The 26,681-nt window shown below is 39.3% G+C and overlaps 1 protein-coding gene across 2 annotated transcripts in view; it reads right to left on the bottom strand.

Moving 5' to 3' along the window:
* Positions 1-23,922, bottom strand: part of ITGAV (integrin subunit alpha V) — a 93,649-nt gene extending 69,727 nt beyond the window's left edge. For both annotated transcript variants that reach the window (XM_017881430.1, XM_017881431.1), the window contains exons 1-2: positions 23,069-23,922; positions 11,440-11,570 (exon numbers count right to left, since the gene is read on the bottom strand). In XM_017881430.1, coding sequence (XP_017736919.1) covers positions 11,440-11,570; positions 23,069-23,253 — 316 coding nt within the window. In that variant the 5' untranslated portion in view covers positions 23,254-23,922. The remainder of the gene's footprint in view (positions 1-11,439; positions 11,571-23,068) is intronic.
* Between the last annotated feature and the right edge of the window lie 2,759 nt (positions 23,923-26,681).

The following is a 26,681-nucleotide window of genomic DNA, read 5'->3' as shown; positions in this document are numbered from 1 at the left end:
AGCCATAATCCATGGATATGCCAAAGTGTTACTAATTTATATAAAACCATCCAGAAACATCTTTTACATAAAATAAGATACAGCTGTTTCCCAAACATAAACAAAAAGAGTCAGAAAAGCAGAACCAGAAGAAAACAGGAATGAAGCTTATTTCACTGGGATTGATATTCATTGAGTTAGTTAGTTATTACTACCACAGCCAATAAAGAATCAAAATCTCCCTCTTCTTCCATGAGCAATTCCGATGGTCCTGCTGGAGTGCAGCACAAAGAATACAGGCCTTTTGAAAACACTCACTGCTTTATCAATGCTGGTTTGTTTCCTTCTAGTCATGAGAAGGAAATGATCCTGAAAGCATCTAACATTTTAAGACAAAACTCTTTACTGGGAAAAAAAAAAAAAAAAAAAAAAAAAAAAAAAAAAGAAAGCCAATCCTATGTTAAGTCCTAAAGAACGGTTTGAGTCAAGTCAAAGTGAGCAGGGAAAGGAAGAGACTTTAAAAGAGCTTGTGAGTTTGGTTTCAGTAAAACACTGAAAACATTAAAATACTGACCAACTGTATGACTGACAGTCAATTAGTAATAAATGAATTCGACTACAAGATTTCTAAAGTGCTTACCAGCTCTCTGTGTAATTCTGTAACGGGATAACAGATTTTATCAGGAGAAACATTTTTATTTTTAAAAATTCCTTAGTATAAATTTGTTTTGTATTAACAAGGGAAGGGAAACTACTTTTCTTTTTAACTTTTTAGTGTACAGGACAGTTGCAACTGTAGAAATACCTAGACACAACTCTGGAAGACAGAAAATTCACCAATAGGAGGAAGTAAAACTTAAAGGAGGTTAGTTTAGGGTCTGCCTGAGTGTTTTAATTGCAACGAGATGGAAACTGTACTGCACAAGCTAGAAAACAGCTAAATGTTTTATATTCTCTATTAAATTCAAAATCTAGCTATACCCAGAAAATATTCCACAGCATTTTTCCTGACCATAGAACTGGCTTAGCCAAGATTTACTCTCAACCTACAGCCAGGCCCTTCTAGGAACAAATGTCAAGCATTACAGCAAGCTGTTTCGGGCAGGAAAAATAGTAATCTGACCTATGCCCTTCGGTATGACAGAAATGGTTAGTGGTAGCTGACATCCATTCACTGCATTTGGAATATAAAGGTAGGAGCTTCTCCTTTAAAAAAGCAAACAAATAAAAAACAACAACAACAACAAAAAAACATACTTAACAAATAGGTAGGTAAGCCTGCATTTCTAAGCAAAAAGACTTTCGTACGGTGGTGAAACATGGTTTCTTTTCTCAATGCACATTAGCAGTCTATCTTTTTGGGAGAAAAACACACACACACACACACATTACTAAGAAACATGGCCAAGGATCAGTCTATCAGTAACATCTGCTTCCCTAGAAAAGGAAAACATGTTATAAGAAGAGGATTTTCTCAAATGTCACAATAACAGAAGTTAAAATGCAAACCAAGCTATAATCAATTTAAGAATATCCACAATTATCTTTATTTCTTTCCTTTTCCATACTTATTTAGTTCCCTACAGTTCTAGTATGGGCACAACATAAACAATCCTTTCTTCACCTGTATAATGCTTTCTTGTTTACAAAGTATTGAAAGTAATGACAAGAATCACAATTACTTTTGCACCAACCTAATACCTTCATAGACATTGTTTTTTTAAAAAAAAAAAAAAAAAATCAGATATGGGGTCTCATTATGTTGCCCAGGCTGGTCTCAAGCTCCTGAACTCAAGCAATCCTCCTGCCTCTGCCTCCCGAAGTGCTGGGATTACAGGCATGAGCCACCAGGCCACCATGCTGGACTAATATTATCTCATTTGATCTACATGGCAACCCTGAGAGGTAGGTATTATGCTTATTTGACAAATGGGGAAATTGTGGATGGTGCTTGCCCAGGGTCACAGTTAATAAACATCAGAGTCTGAATCTGAGCCTACATCTTCTAAATTTAGTTTGCATTCTTTATAACCAAAGCTGCCAAGGGAAAAAGAACAAGAAAGACAGCAATGCCTACTTATATAAGCATGGTTCTTGTCTTAGCATAGCTTGCAGTATAACCAATATCAATTGTGGCTTACAGCTGTAATCCTAGCACTTTGGGAGGCTGAGATGGGAGGATCGCTTGAGGCCAGGAGTTTGAGACCAGGCTGGTCTAACACAGCAAGATCCCATCTCTCCTTTTTAAAGAAAAAAATAACAAATAATTAAAAAAGAAAATACATAAAAGGGCACTGTGGTAGGCAGAATAATATCCCTGAGATATTCAACTTCTAATTCCCAGAAACTGACACATAAATATATGAACTCACAAGGCAAAAAGGACTTTGCAGAAGTGATCAAATTAAGGACCTTGAAATAAGAGGTAAGTCTGGATTATCTAGGTGGACCCATTAAAATCACATGGGTGGGGGGGGGGGGGCAGTAGGGTCAATGTTCAAGTAATACAGCATGAGAACGACCCCAGTAGCTATTGCTGGCTTTGAAGATAAGGCAAGGAACCACAAGATAAAGAATACCAATGGTTCCACCAGCTGGAAATGGAGAGGAAACAGTTTCTCACCTTGATTTAGCCCGATGAATCCATTCTGGACATCTGACCTCCAGAATTAAAGATAACAAATTTGTTATCTTTGGTAACTTATGACAATAGCAACAGGAAACTAATGTAGCCATGAAGGCAAAACAGATAACAGACTACATGAACAGTCTAGGCTTGCTACGTGAATAGTCTCAATATTGTTTTGCATAGCAATCTATTATAGTTTGGAATAACTTTACTAGTGAAAATACATAGATCATTAATCCCTAAACTAAATCATGCAATTAATCTTTTCTTCAGTTCTACTTTTCCACATCCACTTGTGAGTTTTCCACGTATCAATCATCTTAGACTAAAACAAAGAAATCATACCCCCAAATAACTCTTTCATTTTCACTAATTCTATAACATATCAAAGTTCACATTATTCTTTCAATTTAGGGGAAAAACCTATTCTGTCATTATGAAGACCCTATTTAAAATCTATAAGTTATAAAGAGTCACTGGATGAAAAGGTTTAAAAATCCAAGAGGGCAACTGCTATTTCAAAAGCAAGTTGTAATATTTCAATCATTGCATAAACATATAAAATAAGAAATTTTTTAAAACATCTTAGCTGTGGCTTTGTTTATATATTCTATCAAGCAAATACGGGGGAAAAAGAAAAATAAAGGGGACAAGCCAGAGTCAAGATCTTGAAAGAAAACAGGGTAGCACATTTTGGAAATAAATTTTGCAAATCTAAATTTTGGACTAAGGTTTCCTTTCACTCCTGAAGGCTCACTAAGGCATAAACATTATTCAAAAATCAAAGCAGCAAGTAACTTTTCCATCCTGGATTGCACCTTCTACTAAATTAAACTTCGTATCATGAAACTCCACATTTTTTAAAGTCATGTCTATAATATTTTGAATATATGTATATGATAATATTGATTATTTCATGTAACTTCTATCATTTTACCAAAAAAGTGACTAGGAAAATTAATAAAATAGGTACTGAACGTATTAGTTCATCTGCAGTGTTCATGTGAAATCTACAAGGAACCAGAAATTCAAGATGTCCCTATGGAGCTCTAGATCCTTCTATCTCTATTATAATACTCTATATGCATTAAGATTTAAAGGTAAATTTATTTGGTTAGACCTTTAGAGTATCTTTTTAAAAACTCATTTATATCTTTCCTCAGCTATTTCCAGTTTTATTCCTCATCATGCCCTCAACACCATAACCCCACCACCACACACGTATAACCCTTATGCCCACATACATATATATATATGTAGGACACGTGGAATTACTTGATTTTCAGTCACTAACTTCTTTTACTAAGCATACACACACTGTTTTCCCAAGCTGTAACCCTCTTCGACATCTAAGGAATTTCATCTCATTTTTCATTAGCTAGCTCAAATGTCACCAACTAATCTAGGAAGCCTTCTTCAAAGTCCCCAGGCAAAGTTAGATACTTTCCAGTTATGCCTCCTTTATTTTGGTATGAATCTATTTGCATCTGCTGTTCAGAATTACAGTAAAATAAGTTTTAGACTAGTCTCTCAAATATATTTTTGAAAGCCTCTCTCTTATCCCCAACTCAAACCACCAAAATCATGCTACAGGATAGGAAAGAAAGCACATCAAAAGTGTCCATTTGTCTTCTTTAAAAGCTAAAAAAGTTGTGTTATGATACCTTAAAAGCAAAATCCAGATTTTCTTAATTAGCTACTAGTGCATGTCTTAATGCATGTGACAAGCAACAGTTAAATGACCTTTTAATAATTATATACTATCTAATATCCAGGAACCTCACAGGTAAACACAAAGTAAAATTAATTCATGAATTACTAATTAGCCCAACAGATAAACAGGGTTATTTGCAAAGGATGTTTATTTCCTATTACCCTGTTTTCCAGTCAAAAGGAGAAAAAGGCAGCCTCTTAATCCCATACTTTTTAGTTCCCTCTACAGATCATAATCTTCTTAATCTTCTTAGTTGTGCAAGATAAGATAGGCTTTCCAGGTCTTTCACAGATATGAGACTTGGACTCACCCAAACAGACACTACTATAAAAGTTTTAAAACTCTAGCAAATGATGCAAAGTGGCATAATGGTTAAGAAATTATTCTCATGGAGCTATTCCACATTCAGCAACAGCAGTTCCAGCAACAATAAAATCCACCAGTTGTTCTTTTGTTAGCTTCTCTTGGTTCCTGCCTATTTTTTCAGATAACTGTGAAGTTATCAACATTCTTCCAATAAATTCTTGTTCTGTTAAATTTAGCTAGAGTCTATTTCTATTACTTTTCATGAAGAGTCCAAAACTTGCATGCAACATACACACAGGCAACCCACCATAGGGAAATGGAATAAATGGTGAGTGGAAATAAATGTGTTCCCTGCCTTTAGATAGCTTATAGTCTACTCAGGGAAACAAACATACTATAACATCAGTAAGAAAAAAAACATCAACAAAAAATTCAGCTTAATAAAGAAAGAAAACTGTACTCAGTGCACTGAGACTACCGGTATGGCAGAACCTGATCTAAAAGGCAAATGGGAGAGGAAAGGACCATTTTACAAAATATTACTTAATGCCAAGCATTTAGAGTATCTCCAAGCACTTTACTGTAAAATTGTTTATTGTGATTCTAGAGCTAGCTGAGGTTTGTTCTTTTTCGTAGGAAGGAATATAATTACTATTCTGTTTTTTAAAAGGAGAAACAGACTATGCAGCAACTAGCCTAGAATATTTCATATAGTTACAAACTTCAAATGTTGATGCAACAATCATCTGGGGCTTCTTAAGTCTCAAACTTTCAGACTCAGAAAACTACCAAAGGCCATATGCAGCACCAGTCTATCTACAAGGATATAAGACAGAACCACAGCTTTCCAGCAGGACAGAACCAGACATACCTCTTTGGTGAGAATCCTTACATGAACTTTCCTATACAGCTGTCCACCCAGCTGTCCAGAGTACTTCTCTTTGCCCCGCCAGGTGACGGCTCAGATTTGAAGAAACAAAACCTAGTAGACACAGGAGTCATTCGGGCTTCAAAGCCTCTTGCCCCCACAGAAATGACATCTTTTGCAACAACTCTATAGCTATAGCTTCCAGAGTGGCCACAAAACACATGCCAGTTTTAAGTCACTATACTCAAGGAACCCCAAAGCTATGATACCCCTATCAGGTACTTAGTCTATTTATACTTTCTCCCAATCCAAATGCAACTTAACATCTGGGGCCATTTTTAGCATAAGCAATGATACCTAGTCATTTAGTCACTCAGATACTCAGTAAGTCAGACTAGAAACTTAAAGGAAGACCAAACTGGCATGCAGAATAGAAAGTGGTTTTAATAACCATTTTCCAGCAGCTGATTATTGATAATATTCCATTTTAATATCCCTATATGTGTTATTCAGTTTAGTTTCCATGATGCTATGGTAACAAGCATCCCCAAATTTCAAGTAGTTAAAATAACAATAGTTTTTTTTTGTACACACACATATGAGTAAGAGTCTAAGCTTTACGTCTTCCTTACTACAGGCCTCAAGTTGACAGAAGTTCTACCATTTAAACTATCACTACTCACTACGCCATCTGGGAAGGGGCAGAATAATGCCCCAGCTCTTAAACCCTGCCACCCAGAAATGACACAATTCTGCTCATGCTTTATGGGCCAGAAAAAGTCACATGGGCATACCAAAGTTCTTCCCAGAAGTTTAAAAAAATGTGAATAATGACAAAGTGTTGTAATGTCTCCCACATCATATAATTACAGCTAATTTTCTTGAGACTATTTCATAAAGTAAATTATTTCCCAAATATTAAAAACATGAGGACAGGGCACTTTTAAGCATTAAAATCTGTTCTGGGCTCAGAAACACAAGAAAGTAAATAAACTAACCAATTTATACTTTTCATGATCACCCCTGCAATGCATTATACAAAGGAGAATGGCAGGTAATTTTCCCAAGGTAATGTTAGAAAAAAATGACAGAGGCTAGAGTTGAGCCCATGTCTGTTTAACTACAAGGCCTATTCCTTTTCATGACACCATGAGGTATAACAAATAATGGAGAGATGAAAAAGAGCCAAAGAGGAAAGGCCACAATGGTATCAAGAAGTTTAGGAGGGATAAAAGGATGTGATCACGTCAAGCAGACAAAGAGCAGAAACTTTAAGGAGGGAAGGGCCAGTGGGGTGATTGTAAAAGAGCAGCCCGAAGAGATGAGGGACCATAACCATCCACTGAAGCCAGCAAATAGGCTGCTGCTAACAATCGCAGATAGAATCACTGCTGGGTTGGGTCGGTGCCACAACCCAACAGTGATTCTATTGGGTTGAAGCATGGCACGTGATGAAGACACAATATGTATTCAAACATCATGGATGTAAAGGAAAGAAAAGAGAAAGATATGACTAAGAAAAGATACATCTTCAAGGGAAAACAGTTTTTGATTAGTTTTTCAGGTAAAAAAACTTTAAACATACTTCAAAATTGGGGAAGAAAGGAAAAGGGAGAATGCAGCAGGGATACAGAAGAAAATGAAGGAATAGGGAGGGTCTCTAAGAAGGTAAAAGGGAGGAATAGTGACTTGAAACAGCTCATATTTACTGAGCCATTTCAGTATGCCAATCCCTGTCCTAAGCACTTTAAAAGTCTTCACCTATATGTAAATTAACTCATTCAGTGTAATCCACACCTATGGAGCAGGGTGATGAGAATACTGCACTAGGGGGAAGAGGGTAACCTAATAGTAACCTGTATAACATCAACAGCTGGTAACTGGCAGAACCAGAGTTTGAGCCCCAGGGAGGTTGCCTTCAGAAACCCCACATATCTGCTCAGCCTCTGTCTCCCTTGAGATAATAAAAAAGAGAAAAGACATTTGTATTGTAGAGATGCTTATATGTTTGGTCTAGGATGGGATGAAGAGTTCCTTGCGAGAGAGACATAAAGAAAGTTTAGCAAGATGCTGTAAGCTATAAGCATTTCTTCCTTGAAACTCAATACAATATAGTTTAATGTGGCTGTTTTAGATATACATTTTCTTGACTGGGTTATTTAAACCTATGTTGTCCTCTTACATTCAAATAAACACCATTTGAATAAAAATACTAACGTAAAAAAATTAAGGTCTTAATTTATTTTCCACTGGGGAGGTCTCAGAAGTTATACAAAAGGATTACAGAAATATCATAAACAGGGACAAAAGATACACATATACATAAGAATATATGTATTATACATATAAATATATTTTATATATATATGTACATCTATGACAACTAAAGGACTTTATGTATTTCCAAATACAAAAACTTCTTATCGTACATTCATCTCTTCAATTTATTGGGCACTAACTTGTGCCGGGCACCAGACAATGTTCTAGGCCCTGGAGTTTCAGCAATGAACAAAGATAAAAAACTGTCCTCATGGAACTTACATTCTAATTGAAGGAAAGAGACATTCACTAAAAACAAATAAATAACATATAACAATGTAAGCACTACTGGAAAACATAGAGAAGAGGATGGAAGTACAAGGTGAGAAGGGGGAGATGCAATTTTAAGTAAGATGGTCAGGGCATCACTGAGAAGATCATATTTGAGCCATTCTCAAAATGATGTTGAAGCAGATACTCAGTGAACGTTTAGGGAAAGAATGTCCCGGCAGGAAACACAGCCCAGGTAAGGGTGAGGTGGGAAAGTGTCTACTGTTTATGAGGCACAGAACAGCACAGAGAATCAAAGGGAGGAAGCAGAGTGAGCTCATTGTTTTAATCCCCTGGTCATTTGGGGCTGGCTCCTGCCCTCTGAAAAAAGCCACAGGTCCTGTCACGTGGCTCTCTACACCTAGTATTCTGTTTTCAGATTCTGGGAACCACTGCCTTCAGGCCTAGAGGCCACATTTTAACTAGTGCTGATATACAATCAATCCCCAGGTACCTGCACAGTCCTCTGTAAATAGTCAAATTACCCCAATTTAAATGTGCCATCTCGTTGCTGACAGTGCCTTAATTAAAAAATCTAGGACAATAGTCCAGATGGGAGACAATGGTGGCTTGGACCAGGATATTAGCAGTGGACTGATAAGAAACAGTTACATTTTGACCTACTGAAAGATGCAATGTCAAACAGTAAACACTGAAAGGATAGAGTGCTATAAACTGAGATTCATTTATTGAAATCACAAATGAATAGAAAATACGTACAAATATACTAAAAGTAGCTCACAAGAAAAGGGATACTGAAGGCTTACCAACAAATATGAAGACACTCAGTCTTACTATTAATTAAAGAAATGCAAATTACCATAACAGATACTATTTCCTCCTACAAAACTGACAAAGATTTAAAAATACGGTAATAAATGAGGTTGCCATGGGTTTCAAAACATAACTGGAGGGGTGTAAACTTCTGTGAGGGAAAGTTTATAATACCTAACAAAACTTTAAATATACATATCCAAAGATCTCCTTTATCATACAGATATATTCACATATTTGTACAAATACATGTGTATAACATTTTCACTACAGCAGTGTTCATAATAAAAGACTGGAAATAATCAAAGTATCCACTAGTAGAACATATACTTTAAGCAAATAAGGTACACATATACAATAGAATAGTATCAGTGATTTACAAAATATGAGGTAAATTCATATATCGATAAGGAAAGATCTACAAGAGATTTCTACTGTTAGAACAGTGTGGGGAGGCATTAGATTTTTGAGCTGCCTTTCCTTCAAAGATGCATACATATATAGAAATAAGAAAATTCCAGAAGGATAAATGAAATTGTTAAGAGTGATTGCCTCAGGCTGAGCACAGTAGGCCACACCTGAGGTCTCAGCACTTCGGGAGGCTGAGGGGGGCAGACTGCTTGAGCCCAGATGTTTTGAGACTAGCCTGGGCAATATGGCAAAACCCCATCTCTTTAAAAAAAAATACATAAAAACTAGCCGGGCTGGTGGCACACCTCTGTAGTCCCAACTCCTTGTGGGGCTGAGGTGGGAAGATCACTCGAGCCTGGGAGGCGGAGGCTGCAATGAGCCATGATCACACCACTGCACTCCAGCCCAAGTGACAGAGCGAGACCCTATCTCAAAAACAAAAAACAAAACAGTGATTGTCTCTGAGAAGACTGATGTGAGTGAGTTGTATGTTTCATTGTACACGCTTTAAGACTGTTTAAAATTTGTTTTACCATGTGCATATATTATTTTCAATAAACAAAAAATTATCTGAAGCAATAAATTATCCTGCAATACACAAAAACCTATGGTGTTAAGTACAGAAACATCTGAACAGTTTGACCTATCAAAATCTAAACTGTAGTTTCGTTTTATTAGTTCTCACATTTTGTTAGACAATAAATGCCCTAAAACCATCATATTCTGAGTCACAGGTATTTCTCCATTTGTGGTAAAATTGAGCCTTTTACAAACTCTTGGAGTTTTCCAAGTATTAGCCATATATGGAAAATACAACAGGGTTTAATGTAGATAATTTCAAATGGAAAAAAAAAAAACCCTAAAAACATGTGCATGTGATCTGGTTCCCATTAACAGCTGGCTTAATGACTAACAATCATTTTGGCACTGATCACAATGTCAAATGGAACAGTCCACATCATGATTCCTGTTTCACTGACATATTTCCCAGCATCAATATATTTTAGTACTGGCAGGAAATAACAATATGGAAAAAAGGATTACTTTTGTGTAGGTTTATCTTAAAGCACTCTGTCAAAGCCAGTAAATCCGAATCAATAAAAAATTTTGTAAGACTATTATACTAGAAGAATGTCACACTATTTCCTTAACGATTATCTAAGATTTCACAAATATAAATAAATATACCAATATAAATATGTACAGAATTCTGCATATTTTATTTCACTGGTAAAAATGTAAAACTTATTTCTCATCTTTTGCATGCTATTTTTCTCCTTGCTACCACAATCCTGACACTGAAATTTGTCCCTAAGATAAAATTCTCCTGTTATCAGAACCATAATATATAATTTTCCCAACAAAGTCTTGGTAAGTGTTGTTTACATCACCTAAGTCTACTTGAATGCAAAAGATTCCTCAACTGCTTTTTTTTTTTTTTCTTGAGATGGAGTCTCCCTCTGTCATCCAGGCTAGAGTGCAGTGGCGTGATCTCAGCTCACTGCAACTTCCACCTCCCAGGTTCAAGAGATTGTCTTACCTCAGCCTCCTGAGTAGCTGGGATTGCAGACGTGCACCACACCCAGCTAATTTTTGTATTTTTAGTAGAGACAAGGTTTCAACATGTTGCTGAGGCTGGTCTGGAACTCCTGACCTTGTGATCCCCCCGCCTCAGCCTCCCAAAGTGCTGGAATTACAGGCATGAGCTACCACGCCTGGCCTCCTCAACTGATTTTTATAGCACAGCCCAAGACTTGGATATATTCATGATCTGAGATTTGGTCTTCTACAATAATCAGTGAATCATGCTTCACTTTGGTTGACAGAGAAGCAGCAAAAAAGTCTTTCTGTGCCTATGAGCTCCCGATTCTCAGAAAAAGTAAAAAAAAATCTTAATAGATTCATCCCAAATTTCTGTGGGTTGATACTATCAGTTTATGGCAGAAGACATCTGAACCAAAGGAAATACAACGTAATTTTAATACTTTCATCTACCAAAAAAATTGTAGGAAAAAATCATGTAATAAATCATTTGTCTTTCCATAATTTTCCCTGTGGATCTGAGGTGCATATATATATTATTGTATTAAATGGCTACATTTAAACCAATTGCTAAAAAAAAAAAATCAAATGAAATCAATGAAAAGAAAATTGTGCATCAATATTTACCTGTTGCATCAAATTCAATTGGCTGGCACCGGCGGGTAGAAGACCAGTCACATTTGAGGACTTGCCCTCCTTCCACAATCCCAGGCTGGGTCGTGTTTGCTTTGGGAGCTCCCACGAGAAGAAACATCCGGCTAAAATACAAAAGAGGTAGACAAAAGTTTAAATGAAATAAAGCGTAAGCAATATCTTCTGATTTATGAGGAGCAACCATTCTCTTATCAACAAATATTTTTTAAAACCATTTGCTATTCACTGAGAGCATAATCTCCATTATTCATTTGGTACTCTCTTGCATGCATACATAATTTGATATCGTTTATTTTCCTGATAACTTTATAAGGCAAGTTCAGGGTTACATTCATTTAGGAATTTATGCAGGTCAATCATACACTTTAAATATGTACAGTTTATTGTATGTCAAATATCTCAGTAAAGCTGTTAAAAATGCATGCTCCCTACAGGCAGGAAAGTTTTGTTTTGGTGTTCTGGTGTGTGCTTGTGTGTGTGTGTGTGCGCGCGCGCGCACGCGTGTGAGAATTGCTATGCATTTTCTATATCCTGAATGTTGAGCAAAAAATATAAATACATTCTAAATAAATTATTCCAAAGTATAATTGTAAATATTATTTTTCCATTTAGAAAAAATTATCTTGCATTAAAATATTGCTGTATATTTTTATTTTATTCTACTTTTTCTTTTTTAAGAGACAAGGTCTTGCTCTGTCACCTAGGCTGGAGTGCAATGGCACAATCATAACTCAGCTCAACTCCAACCTCCAACTCCTGGTTCAAGCAATCCTCCTGCCTCAGCCTCCTGAGTAGGTAGAACGACAGGCATATGCCACCATGCTCAGCTAATTTTTTAAAAAATTTTTTGTAGGGGTGGGGTCTCACTTCATGGCCTAGGCTTAATATTTTTAATAGCTAACTAATAAAAAAAATTTCTTATCGTAAGATTAATCAAATCAATTTTGGTCAAAGATTAGGACCACTATTCAATTTCTTTTCATTAAGGTAAAATAAACCAAAGACACAATAATTAGGAGTGAAATTTTAATTCTAAAGAGATCTTTTCTTTTGTTATTTTCTATTCCTTCCTAAAAGACAGGCACTGAGTGTTTCTTCTACATAAAGCAAGGTCCCTAGCACTAGAGATACCAGATGAATAAAACAACCTTGGTTCCTGGTTTTGTTTTTTTTCTTTTAATTTTTTTGTTTGTTTGTTTGTTTGAGACAGTCTTGCTCTTGTGACCCACGCTAGAATGCAATGGCATGATCTTGGCTCACTGTATCCTCTGCCTCCCTGGTCCAAGTGATTCTCCTGCCTCAGTCTCCTGAGTAGCTGGGATTACAGGCACCCACCACCACGCCTGCCTAATTTTTATATTTTTAGTAGAGACGGTGTTTCACCATATTGTGGTCAGGCTGGTCTTGAACTCCTGACCTCCGCCTGCCTTGGCCTCCCAAAGTGCTGGGATTACAGGCGTGAGCCACTGTGCGCAGCTGGTTCCTGCTCTTAATGGAGGAATTTAGCTTAAATTCTCTTAGAGGCAAAGGCAAGAAACTGCCAACAAACAAATTACTATTACAAGTCCTACCACGTAAGCAAAAAATTAGCTGAGAGAGATTTTTGGCAATAGGGAGGGGGGATCTTCTTTAGACAGAGCAGTTATCTCCAAGGATGAGAGGGGAAAGATTTCCTCTAGGTAAAGGGAAGTCTCTCTAAGGAAATCGTCTTTAAAGAATGGGGAAGAAAGTCCTCTTTTAGATAAAGTAGACTGAGAAGTTATTTCTAAGGAACTCACCACAACATTAAGATGCACAGGATCAGAAGGAGGGTGCCTAGGAGCATTTGTGTATTGAGGATGGAGGGGCGTGGGGAGTGGGGATGAGGGAAGTAGAATGAAAAGATGGAGGGAATACGCAACGCAGAAGTAGAAAGACCCGGGCAAGAAAGAACTTTCAGGCGCTATGAAGAAAGGTATAGCTGAAGGAGAGGGCAAGCCAGGAGTGGCACAAGATAAGGTCATGGAACCTGGCAATAGCTAAGTCAAACAGGGCCTTTTGGCCATGGTTAAACTTTGTTTTATCCCAAGGTTCATTTGAAGACACCAAGTTTTTTAAGGAGAAGAATGAAATCATCTACTAAAGAAAACTAAATTTTATGCCTTATGGGGAAAGCATTAAGGGAGAGGGAGAAAAAAATGGAACAAGGAAAGCAAAGGGCTGACCACAACTCAGGGAGCAGGTGAGCATGATCTGCAGTAGGAGGGTGGGTGTAGAGATAGATGACAGATGAAAAAAAACATCTGGAGTAGAACAGCAATAGCTGGAGGCCTGAATATGAGAGAAAAGACATTTAAGAATGCCACCTAGGTTTCTTTCTTGAGTGCATTGATGGGAGAAAAGCCTAGAGAGCAGAGAAGCAGAAGGCAGATTAAGTACTTACAGGAGTTCAAGACTAACCTAGGCAACACAGTAAGACCCTCATCTCTACAAAGAATAAAATAATTCACTGGGTGTGGTGGCATGTGCCTGTGGTCCCAACTTTGGGGGTGGAGCTGGGGTCCTGAGACAGGAGGATGGCTTGAGTCCCCGACATTGAGGCTGCAGTGAGCTGTGATTACAAGTGCTAGAAAGTAAGCAAACAGCCTGGGTGAAACAGCGAGTCCCTGTCTCAAGAAATAAAATAAAATAAGTATTTACAGAAAAACCATGAATTCTATTATCAATATGTTTGTTTGAGATATCTGTGAGTTATCCAATTGTAGTCTGAAGCCCTGTCTGAGAGACAGTATGCTATATCAGAACACAGATGGGGGAATTCTGTCAGGTAAAACAGGATACAGGTAGACAAAACAGTCCTAAAATGCTATCACCATAACAATTTTATTTCATTAAATACTAAGTCACTTAAATTATCCTGGCAAAGGAAACATTTACAATTGCTTTTCACCTTTTTGTGAAACGAATGCACATCTTAAATATGGAACGCATTCATTTGAACTCTTAAAATCAATTTCTTATTCTGGGTAGTAGCTGACAAATCTCATCTACACTAGACAAAAGCTGGCTGTACGAATTGCAGGGTTACGAATAATCCCATTTTCTGACACTTATCTTAAAAATCCACAAATTCAAAATAAAGATGTAACTCCCAACCAAACCACGCCCTGTTTAATAGAGCTTCATGCAGTCATATTTGGCATCAGTAAAAGACGAATGTTGGCTCTCTCCTATCACAGCAAAATGATTCTGGGTAGAAAATGAACTTAGTTTTCATTCAGCAAAAATCTTTTATAAGAAAAAAAGAGGTTGGGCACAGTGGCTCACGCCTGTAATCCCAACACTTTGGGCGGCTGAGGCAGGCGGATCACTTGAGGTCAGGAGTTCGAGACCAACATGGCAAAACCCCATCTCTACTAAAAATTTAAAAAAATTAGCCAGGCGTGGTGGCATGAGCCTGTAATCCCAGCTACTAAGGAGGCTGAGGCAGGAATTGCTTGAACCCAGGAGGTGGAGGTTGCAGTGAGCCAAGATGGCACCACTGCAGTCCAGCAGCCTGGGCAACAGAGGAAAACTGTCTCAAAAAAAAAAAAAAGGCTACAAGTAAGAGAGTCCCCACCTCCCATAACTAAGAGAGCAGCTCGTCATCAAAACCCCATTGGTTCTTTATCTAGAGCAGAGCTGGTCAACACAGTGAAACTTTGTGTGTGTGTGTGTGTGTGTGTGTGTGTGTGTGTGTGTGTAAACTATAATATGTAAATTTATTACATACACAATTTTTTAACAGGTCTAAAATTTGACCCCCAAATCACACAACTACCCCTTTTCATTCTGAGTGCATACTAGAGCAAAAGAACAGTTCAGGTAAGTTTGCTTTTCAGGGTTGAATAGTGCTTGCTTGGGTCATTGCCACAGTAGTCCTAAGGAGAGTAATATAAGCACAGGTATGTACACGTTCTTAAGTGTTGTGGATAATACCAGGTTCTAGGTCAGGATAGGAAAATTGGTTCTCAGGCTTTGCCTGGAAACCTACAAGCAAAAATCACTTCTAGATTGTCTTCAAATAGTGGTTCCCAACCTTTTCTTCCCCAGACATAGAGGGGGATGCTTTCAGGATAAAACTGTCCAACTCAGATCATCAGGCATTAGATTCTCATAAGAAGCATGTAACCTAGATCCCTTGCATGCACACTTCACAACAGGGTTCACACAATAGTGTTTCTCCTATGAGAATCTAATGCCACCGCTGATCTGACAGGAGGCAGAGCTCAGGTGGTAATGCTCACTTTCCTGCTGCTCGCTTCCTGCTGTGCAGCATGGTCCCTAAGAGGCTGTGGGCCAGTACTCATCCATGGCCTGAGGGCTGGGGATCCCTGTCTTACAATATCTTTTATAATTTTTTGGTCAAAACTATTCTGCCTATCTTATGATAAATTGCTTCTTTGAATGCAGGGTACTCTAATTCATCTTTTGAGCCTGCCACATAAGAACTCAAGAAAAGTTTAAATAGACAGTGGTGTAGCAAAGTCAATTCAATAGCTATGTCTCAATCTTAAAGTAGCCATATATAAATAAGTCATTTCCACTATGTCTGAACTTCTCAAAAATGCAGAAAGCATCCTCTATTAAACATCCAATTATTTAAATTACCCTTAAAACAATTTCCTTATGTAACATCTCTACTTAATTTTGGGTTTCAGATACTTTCTTTAGTTGGCACTGTAAGACAGAGCTGGAAAGTTATTAGGAGAAGGCCTTCAACAAAGACAGAGAAAAAGAGCCCAGTAGGAGAGTTCTCTGAATGAAAACAGCACTCTATTGGCAGCACACAGCTTGAGTTCCTTGGATAAGACCAGGAACAAGCCTGTTGCTTTTCATCAGGCTATTTGCACATTTTAGGCATGAAATGATGGTACTCAGGTGTACAAATATGGATGTTCATTAAGTTTTCCTAAGCATACCTTCATGTGCAGACTTGCACATTGGTGAAATGCCACAGAAATGGCAGAATAATATAAAAGGAATGTGTCAATATTTACATGCCAAATTTGTGAGGGAAAAAAGCAGAGGAATGAAGTTTTTCATACAAAATGCCATCTCGATATGAAACTTATCATTAAGATATTTAAGTGTTTTAAAGAGAACAATGAAGAGATGGAGAAAGCAAAATTATCTTAGACATATGTTAAAGTCTTACGAGGAAGTTGCATAGTGAAAAACAAATATTTGCATAGAAAACTGGATACAAGGTGATAAAAGATGCTATATAAAAAACTAAGGAATAAAAAGCAACACAGGCCAAGCGCGGCAGCTCACACCTGTAATCCTAGTACTTTGGGAGGCCCCGTCAGGCGGATCACTTGAGGTCAGGAGTTCAAAACCAGCCTGGCCAACATGGTGAAACTCCATCTCTACCAAAAATAGAAAAATTAGCCGGAAATTGCTTAAATCCGGGAGGCAGAGGTTGCAGCAAGCCAAGATCGTGCCACTGCACTCCAGCCTGGCAACAGAGCGAGACTCCATCTCAAAAAAAGAAAAGGAACACACACTACAAAAAACAAAGTTAATAAAATACTCTATAAAAATAATTGTTACTTGAATTTCATCTAAGAATGACTAATGAATGTGTACAACAGCTTAATTAGGGTAAGAAAACTGACAGACCAGGAAAAAAAAAAAAAGTTTGTGATCTAAGCAACACTATCTAACGGAAACAGTTTGGAATTAAAATTTACAGACACTGCAAATCAACTGAAGGAGTAACTTTGAATCTCTGTTCCCTTTTCTACTGAATGGAGACAACAATGCCCACTATAATTACTTTAAAAAGAAATTTTCTGAGGGTGATAATAAATGCAAACTTAGAAAATCTGAAATACCAGGAAAATACAAGAGGATGGTATTTAATTATCACCTTGGTCCTGAAAACAATTGATGCCATTAATAAGTTATTCCCTAAAAGAGTAGAAAATGTAAAACTTAAATTCTGTCTTTAAAAGGGCTTTTCTTTCCTCAGTTTTTTCAAAGGGCCATTCCAGTGATTAACTCAAAGGAAGGAGAAAAAGAGAAAGAAAGGTAGAAAAATTGGCTTAAACATTTCTTATCAATAGTGGAGAGGTGGGGAGAATACACAGGGTGAGGCAAGGTTGACAAGAGTTTTCACTGATGAGCAGTGTAAATCTGAAGCTGAGTGACTTAATTTCCTGTGCCTGCAACTCTCTCCTGATAGACTCCATTTCCCTCCAAAAAGTGTGTCCAAGAACATCATCAGAATCCTCATCCTCTACATTTTTTTTAATGACTGGAAACATTGCCATTAAATAACTCTCTGGGACTTCAAAATTAAGGTTTACATCCACGCCAAGAAGTGCTAAAATATAAAGGATTGAGTTTGGGAGAGGGGACAGAAAGATGGATGGAAAGGAGGAAAAGAGATAGAGGAAAAGAAAAAGAAAGGAAGGACAAAAGACAGAAAAAGAGAAAAGAGAGAGAGATAGGGAGGGAGAGGTATCACAGGAGGAAGTGAGCGGGAGACAGACAAGAGGCTCAGAGGAACCAATCAGGAGGACGGCCTTTGGATGCACTCCCCATCCAAAGTGTACTTGAAGGGCAGTTGATTCAGGGAATGTGACCTTGACAACCAAGGAGGGGTAACCTGCCAAACAATGACAAGTCCATTTTTCAAACCCTCCAAATAAACTAACTTGTTTGTCTGCTTTCAGCACTGACCTAAGATAAAGCATGTTTAATATATTTAGCTGACTCTGAGTTGATCAATGAGTCTTCACCAAAAGGAACTTCTGAAAAACTATCATACATGTATATAGAAATAAATGTGTATGAAATAGTACTGTATGTTATTTCAAAGCTACAATTCCAGTTTCAGATTTACTTTTCATTTTTTAAAAAATGCTTTTTTGAATCAAAAGAAAACAAAATGCCAGTTAACAACCACATGATGTAAAACAGAAGCAGTAACTACAATTTCCATATATTTTCCCTTGTCTTTCATAATGCTCTATAAAACATTGTTATGTCCTTAATCAGAAGTAATCAGTATAGGAATTGCTTTCTAAAGAATAAAATTATAGTCTAATTTTGTGTCCCCTAATATACATTTATATTATTTATGATGAGAAAAATCAACCAATCTAGTCAGAGCTACTCTGAGGTTTATAAAAAATGAGCTGGCATCATTTTGTAAAGTGTTGTGAAAACAGTTAAAATGGTAAGAGTAGAAATGGTACATGAAGTTTTAAAAATACACACAGGTTGGGACAGATTGCAAGTGACCTTAATCCACGTTAAGCAGTTTGGACTTTCTTGCTGGCAACGGAAGCTTTATTATGAAAATTTTTGCAACAGAATACCAGGATGAAAAAGGATGTTACAGAAAGATAAAACAAATAGAAACAGATAAGATGTTCTGCAGGTTTAAGAGCCAAATGATGGGCAGAGGGATTGGGGAGGACCTGAGTGCCATGGACTACACTTGTCATAACTATACTGAAATAAGGAGTAGAAGGAAGAATTTCTAGGAGCTTCTGCCTGCTGACTAATCACTGACTGATATTAAGGTGGTGAAGTAGGAGAGACACAGAAATAGAACATGAGAGGGAGGAATATGAAATTATTTCCAAGGTTACAGAGAAAATGATGCCACCATTAATAGAAACAGAGGTGCAACTGACATCTCTTGGTGAAGAGTTCCTTTTTAGTTAAATTGAGTTAAGACAGGCTAGTCAATGAGAAATGATTTACAGGCCAGGCCACTGGAATATCAAGTCAGAGATCTACTTTTAGATTTAAGATACAGCCAGGGCAGGAGTTTTACTTAAAAGGCTTTCAGATATTGAAAACATGAAGTCAGGACTGAGAACCATTGAAGGACCTTCTGCTTGTAAGACACACATCTGGCCGGGCGCGGTGGCTCAAGCCTGTAATCCCAGCACTTTGGGAGGCCGAGACGGGCGGATCATGAGGTCTGGAAATCGAGACCATCCTGGCTAACACGGTGAAACCCCGTCTCTACTAAAAAGTACAAAAAACTAGCCGGGCGTGGCGGCAGGCGCCTGTAGTCCCAGCTACTCAGGAGGCTGAGGCAGGAGAATGGCGGGAACCCGGGAGGCGGAGCTTGCAGTGAGCCACCGCACTCCAGCCTGGGCGACAGAGCAAGACTCCGTCTCAAAAAAAAAAAAAAAAAAAAAAAAAAACACACATCTACACATTGTCAACTGTAAGATAAGGCTCCATTAGTGTTTAATGGGGGAAAAGGCAAGAATCCAGTGTTATTCATCATAGCATTATTTTAAAATAAAGAAATACATAAAATGAGAACTGTATGATATATATTTAAAGAATTTTAAAATTGTTCAGTTATTTTCTTTAAAATTCAATATCTGAATTTTAAAAGTGGGATTTGAATTTTACACCCTGTCTTCGGATCCCTCCCTTTCTTACCCTCTACTCACACCAACCTACTCAAATAACTAGACTGAAAACTCTTCTGCCTCCGTTTCCTCCTGATCTGTAAGAATGAGTATATCTGCTTCCCCTTACTTCCCCGCTGGTGGTGTGGGCTACAGAATGAAATGAGATATAAGTGCTTAGCAAATTATAAAATATGTTTACCAAAATAAGATGTCATCATTATAATTAAACCTAGGATGTAATTTTTAATTTTTCCAATTAGTCACCACAAGAAAAGTATGACTTTAATTATTGGCCTGCATATAGTCTTTAAATTTTAGTTTTACAATACAGCATAAATGCTTACAGGGGAAAAAAAAAAACAGAATGCGCATGCTTTATTTTCATAATTTTGAAAATCACTATTTTGGGAATTTTATTTCAAACATGACTCATTTCTGGAGTGACTTTTTGAGGGGCCGCCTTAACATTTTGCTTAGTACTTTATTTGTCCTTCCCTTTAATAAATACTCATTAATTTTCACAACAAAACTATGCAGATAATCCAATAATAATTTTCTATCAAGAGAAAAATTAGGCAGAAAATAATTCTACAGCTTCCCCAAGGTATGTGGACACCAAAACTGGAAAAAGCAACAGGAGTGGACGTCATAACCACTGCTCCTCATGAATCCTTCTCCCCTCAGAAGAAAGGCGCTCTTGAATTGACAAATACTTTTTCATTATGTGGCTTTTCTTCTTTTAAAAGTTGATGGTAATACCAAATAACAATAAATGCAACTGGTAATATTGGAAATGGCATCCCATGTACCTTGGATTCCAATGCTTGTTAAATTTAAAATGCCCTTTTAGAAAATTCAGCATAATTTTACATAAATTTTTGTTAAATCTGAAAAGCTCAGGGAGTAAAAACCTCTGTTCATACACATTTCGTTTAAAAAGAAAGAAAAAAAAAAAAAAAACTCAAGGTTGGTTTCCATTTTTTAAGTTACCTATACCTAGAGCCTCTCTGGTCTATCAGTAACAAAGTTGCGGATGAATATTTCAAAATATTATATGAAACCAAACCCAAGTTCAATTTCTCCTTATCATTAAAGGTCTATGAGTGAAGTCATGTAAACCTGTGAGGTCACAACATAGTCATTGATTATAAATGAGCGGCCAAAGATTAGTCACCCTGGCTTGTCATCAGCAGTAGCAAATATCATGAATAGTCCAACATTACTGCATTTTCCAAACGAAAAAAAAAAACAACACTTGAAGTTTATCAGCCTCTCATTTATCTTACACTAAACTTAGAGCATTGCTGAAGAATTAACAGTAACATTTGTAAAACACTGCCATTAACTTTAAAGTTTTTCGTTGTTGTTTTGTTTTTGTTTTTTATTTTGTTTTTGTTTCTCAGACAGTCTCTCTCTGCCGCCCAGGCCGGAGTGTAGTGGCACAATCTCCATTCACTGCAACCTCCACTTTCCAAGCAATCCTCTCATCTCAGCCTCCCACAGAGCTGGGATTCCAGGTGTGCACCACCACGTCTGGTTAATTTTTGTATTAAGTATTTAAATGCGAATTTTTGACTGAAGACATATATTTTCAAAATCATTAGAATTTCTGTACAAATTAAATCTAAAATTGAACCCTTGGGAGCAACTAAAATGTTCCGTCTCATAAAGGCATACACTTGAAAGTATCTGAAAACAAAAATGTTTAAAGATAATGTTTGGTATTCACCCCTGTGGTTAAAATCATAAATAAAAAGATAACGCTGACTAAAATGACTAAATGGAATGTGAAATTGGTAAATGTTGCCTAAATAATGATTATTTTTATCATGTTGGAAAATCTGTGCACCAGGTCTCACAGAAAGCACTGTAACTGCAAACAACAAATAAAACTAAGCTTGCTACATAAAATAATGTCTCCACTAACAAAGTTTCCACTAACTGCATCCAATCTGTATTGCTGCGAAGGTTGTTACCCAAATGAATGATACTCAGTAACATTCAGAAAAACACTAAGACTAAATTCTGCTGAATATTCTAAACCAGTCATAGAAAAACGTTAAGACCACCCTCAAATTAGGCATGTATGAGTGGAAGATGGTCCTATCCACGTACTAACTGTCAAAATTATCCTCCACTTCACCCCGAAGGGACATCTTATACAGAAAATATGCTAACAAAAATATGTTGTTACAATGTCTAAGCGTTTAGAAGGCACCCTAAGAACAGTTTCTCTGTTGAAAACAAGATTTAAACATCATTAAAAAAAAAAAAAAAAACAGTCAACACTCATTAAAACAGTACTCCTAACGCTACCATGGGGGTGGGGTGGTGAGAATGATGTCAGCATTCAGTAAAGTCGGAGACGATTTCTAACACAATAATGACAATAACTGTTACAAATCCTGACGGCCCTTGCAACGCGGAACGCTGGCAACTTGAAAACATAACTGAATTATGAAATACTGCAATATTCAAATGACCTGCAGTGAGTGAAAACTCAGCAAACACCCTTGTTCCTTCTGAACAATGACCTAAATAGTGAATCACTATAAAAAGAACAGATGACACATTCAATTCATCTGTTCAACCTCAAATGTGCAAATGTCTGACAGTCCCAGAGATAAGACACAATGAATTCAATAGGACAGTATGGTCATTTTAAGTTATCAGAATGTCTGCAAAAGGAGTGAGGAGAAACAGAATCAGACAGAGGCGGAAAGAGTGGGGGAGGGCTTGTTTAGGGAGACTGAAAAGGACGGGCGTTAAGCCTGTAAAGCAGAAAAAGGCTACCAAGAAGCCTAACTGGTACAAGATAAAAAGAAGTTCGGGGATGATATTGACCAAATCCTCGACGTTGGCACAGGAGGTGGGGAGTCCGGCAAGACCAGCCTTTGTTGATTTCCCACTTATCCCGATTTTTAAGCACAGGTCTGCTTCAAAACTCTCCCGCTGCCCCTAACCAATTTTAAGAGGTGAGGAGCGGGATGTAACTGGATGATGGGTACCAAGGGGAGTTCATTTCCCCAAATATTTCCTCCACCCAGGACATAAACCACTCTGAGGGGTAGGATGGGTGAGACAGACAGACGCCGGGATCTCTCGGAAATCAATCCCAGTGGAGAAACGGGCTGGGTGGGTGCGCGCGGTGGGGGAGGGGGCCGGCTCCGGTTCCAAGTGCAGCCACTTACGAAGACGCGCTGGGCACGAAGAAATCCACCGCGAAGCCGAAGTAACTTCCCTCGGGGCCAGAGTACTCGGCAGGACTGTCCACGTCCAGGTTGAAGGCGCGGCACAGAGGTAGCAGGAGTCCCGAGAGAAGAAGCGGGAGGCCGCGGGGACCGAGGCGCAGCCGTCGCCGCGGCGGAGAAGCCATCGTCGAAGTGCGCGCGGGACGCCGAGCCGGGAGCGGTGGCCACCTCCCCCCGCCCCACCGAGGCGCCCAGTGCCAGCGGCCCGCCGCCTGCGCGCGCCCAAACTTGCCGGCCGCTCTCGGCTAGCCCGGGACAGCTCCGGGGCAGGCAGGAGGGCTGAGCTTCGGAGCGACCACCAGGGACGAGGGGCGCAGAGCGCGCGGGGCGGGGACAGCAGCGCAGACGGCCCCTGGCTTCCCTCCGGCTCCGCCGCTTCTGAGGCTGGGGACTGCCGGGGTGAGCGCCGCACCTCGGGCCTGAGAGCCGCGGCGGCACTGGGAGGAGACCTGGGAGGAGGAGGAGCCGGCCCGGGAGGCTGTGCCGCGGAGCTGGAGGAGGAAGTGGGGGAGGAGAGGCGCCCTTCCACAGGGGAGAGCTCAGCGCACTTCCGTGAGTGCAGTCGCCGCCTGTCCCGAGACCCGGGAGTTTGTGTCGGGGTCCACAGCTCCTGAGCCTGGGTCAGTGGCAGCGCTCCTGGACGAAGGCCTCAGGCTGAGCACTGGAGGAGGCGTAGGGGCGGGGGCGGGGAGACACGGTCCAGCGTCCCAATCCACCCGCGTCCACGGGAGAAGCAAGGGCAGCCCACGTTCCCTTGTCCCGTGCGACTTTTGTTTAAAAATGAGGAAAGCTTTTTATCAGCTTCTCGTGTTTCTGCTACTTAGTCTGGCAGGCTCTCACGAACGAAACTCTGTAATTAATGGTCGTTAATTACACTCCATCCCACAAACACCGAGCTTAATTACAGATTTCCAGAAAGCCAGCATAGCCTCTTGCAAGTGAGGTGTGTAAAGCTTAACTTAGTAGTCAAAGAAAGGATTGTCAGGGCAAAGAATTGGCAGTGATCGTTTTAAATCAAGTCAGAATAATCGAAGCCTTATTCCCAGTTTGTTAGCTGCCGTTGTATGATTTAGAAAAACTGATTTGTTGATTTAGGATGTTTGGATAGACATAATTTCAGAGCTGGAAAAGGACTGCACACCGGTGAAATAAGGCCCCTCGTGCTTGTTTGCCACTGCTGTGTTCCATCAAGCCTTGACCAAACTGTACTGAGAGAGAGCCTTGAGGATAGGAGCCTTAACCTTTTTCTTAGTATTCCTATTTTCTAGCACCTTGCCAAGCAGATAGTAATGGATCAATAAAATGTCGAATCAGTGAATAAATAGCAGACGAAATCAGCAAAGTGCCCAGAGAAGTGACTCTTACATATTTCAAGTGTTTCATGTGCTACAGAATCTGTTGAACAAGATAAAGTTTAAGTGCATTGTGTAGACTTTAACTACTTACAAGTAAGTACTGGAACAGTAATTTCTGTTTTCCCAAAGTAACTATTAAAACTCAATCACAATATACATTAACTATCAAGTAATCCTGCAAAAGGATATGTATATAAATGGAAGTGAAATGCCTAATTTGAATTTATAATATTTATTGGACCAGGTCCAGGTGCTCATGCTGGTAATCTCAGCACTTTGGGAAACTGAGGCAGAAGGATTGTTTGAGACCAGGAGTTCCAGGGGAACATAGGGAGACCTCATTTCCACAAAAATTTAAAAATTAGCTGGGAGTGTGGTGCATGCCTGTAGTCCTAGCTATGCCAGGGGTAAGGCAGGTAGATAGATCGCTTAGGCCCAGGAGTTCCAGGTTACAGTGAGTCATGAGCCTGCCACTGCACTCCAGCCTGAGTGACAGAACAAGACCCTGTGTTAAAAAAAAAAAAAAAAAAAAAAAACAAGGGGGGGGGCCCCATGCCTGTAGTCCTACCCTTTGGGGGGGCGGAGGCAGGCGAATTGCCTGAGCTCAGGAGTTCGAGACCAGCCTGGGCAACACAGTGAAACCCCATCTCTACTAAAATACAAAAAATTAGCTGAGGGTGGCAGCATGTGCCTGCAGTCCCAGCTACTCAGGAGACTGAGGCAGGAGAATTGCTTGAACCCAGGAGGCGGAGGTTGCAGTGAGCTGAGATGGTGCCACTGCACTCCAGCCTAGGCCACAGAGTGAGATTCCATCTCAAAAAAAAAATTGTATTAAATATTTCCATTTTTTAATTTGACTAAAAGATATACAGCAAAATCTTTGGGATGTTTTACAAGGCATACTCTAGCATCTGCCTAAATTGCTGATTGAGAGAGGAAATCCGACACAAATCCTTACACATAAATGCAAATATGTGTAAGGCGAGCTTATTTCTCGCCTTCTTTCCTAATACACCAAAGAGGCTATGGATATGTATGCATAAACCCAAAGGGTCTTTTATGTCTTAAAAACATGAGAACCAGTCTACCTGGAAATCCATCCAGGTGAGGAAGACAGAAGAGTTTCAACACTGGCTAGATCCAATTAGTCTCCCACTCCTCAACTTCTGATTCCAGGACAGGGGTCCAACAGACCAAGGTGGAGTGAAGAAATGTGAGAGGACCAGGGAAAGGAAGAAGTCAACGAAATGACAACACATGTATACCCACCAAAACTTGAGTGAACAACACACCCCCAAATAGGTCTACAAATTACTGAAAGCACTTATTCTTGAGCCATTCTTTATGAGTTTATTTTGAATGAGCAGTCTTGCAAATCAAGGAATTTGTCTTTTTTAAAAAAGCAAACAGGCCATGGACTATAGCTCATGCCTGTAATCCCAGCATTTTGGGAGGCCGAGGGAGGTGGATCACCTGAGGTCAGGAGTTCAAGACCAGCCTGGCCAACACAGTGAAACCCCATCTCTACTAAAATACAAAATTAGCCAGGTGCGGTGGCTCACTCACACTTGTAATCCCAGCACTTTGGGAGGCCGAAGTGGGTGGATCACGAGGTCAGGGGTTCAAGACCAGCCTGGCCAAGATGGTGAAACCCTATCTCTACTAAAATACAAAATTAGCTGGGTACAGTGGCAGGCACCTGTAATCGCAGCTACTCAGGAGGCTGAGGCAGGAGAGTCACTTGAACCTGGGGAGTGGAGGTTGCAGTGAGCCAAGATCGCACCACTGCACTTTAGCCTGGATGACAGAATGAGACTCTGTCTCAANGGCCGAGGGAGGTGGATCACCTGAGGTCAGGAGTTCAAGACCAGCCTGGCCAACACAGTGAAACCCCATCTCTACTAAAAATACAAAAATTAGCCAGGTGCGGTGGCTCACTCACACTTGTAATCCCAGCACTTTGGGAGGCCGAAGTGGGTGGATCACGAGGTCAGGGGTTCAAGACCAGCCTGGCCAAGATGGTGAAACCCTATCTCTACTAAAATACAAAATTAGCTGGGTACAGTGGCAGGCACCTGTAATCGCAGCTACTCAGGAGGCTGAGGCAGGAGAGTCACTTGAACCTGGGGAGTGGAGGTTGCAGTGAGCCAAGATCGCACCACTGCACTTTAGCCTGGATGACAGAATGAGACTCTGTC

This window comes from Rhinopithecus bieti, unplaced genomic scaffold, assembly GCF_001698545.2.
Source record: "Rhinopithecus bieti isolate Rb0 unplaced genomic scaffold, ASM169854v2 scaffold_12512, whole genome shotgun sequence".
Taxonomy (NCBI): domain Eukaryota; kingdom Metazoa; phylum Chordata; class Mammalia; order Primates; family Cercopithecidae; genus Rhinopithecus; species Rhinopithecus bieti.
Note: the sequence above shows the minus strand (reverse complement) of the source record. Positions and strands in the feature narration are given on the sequence as shown.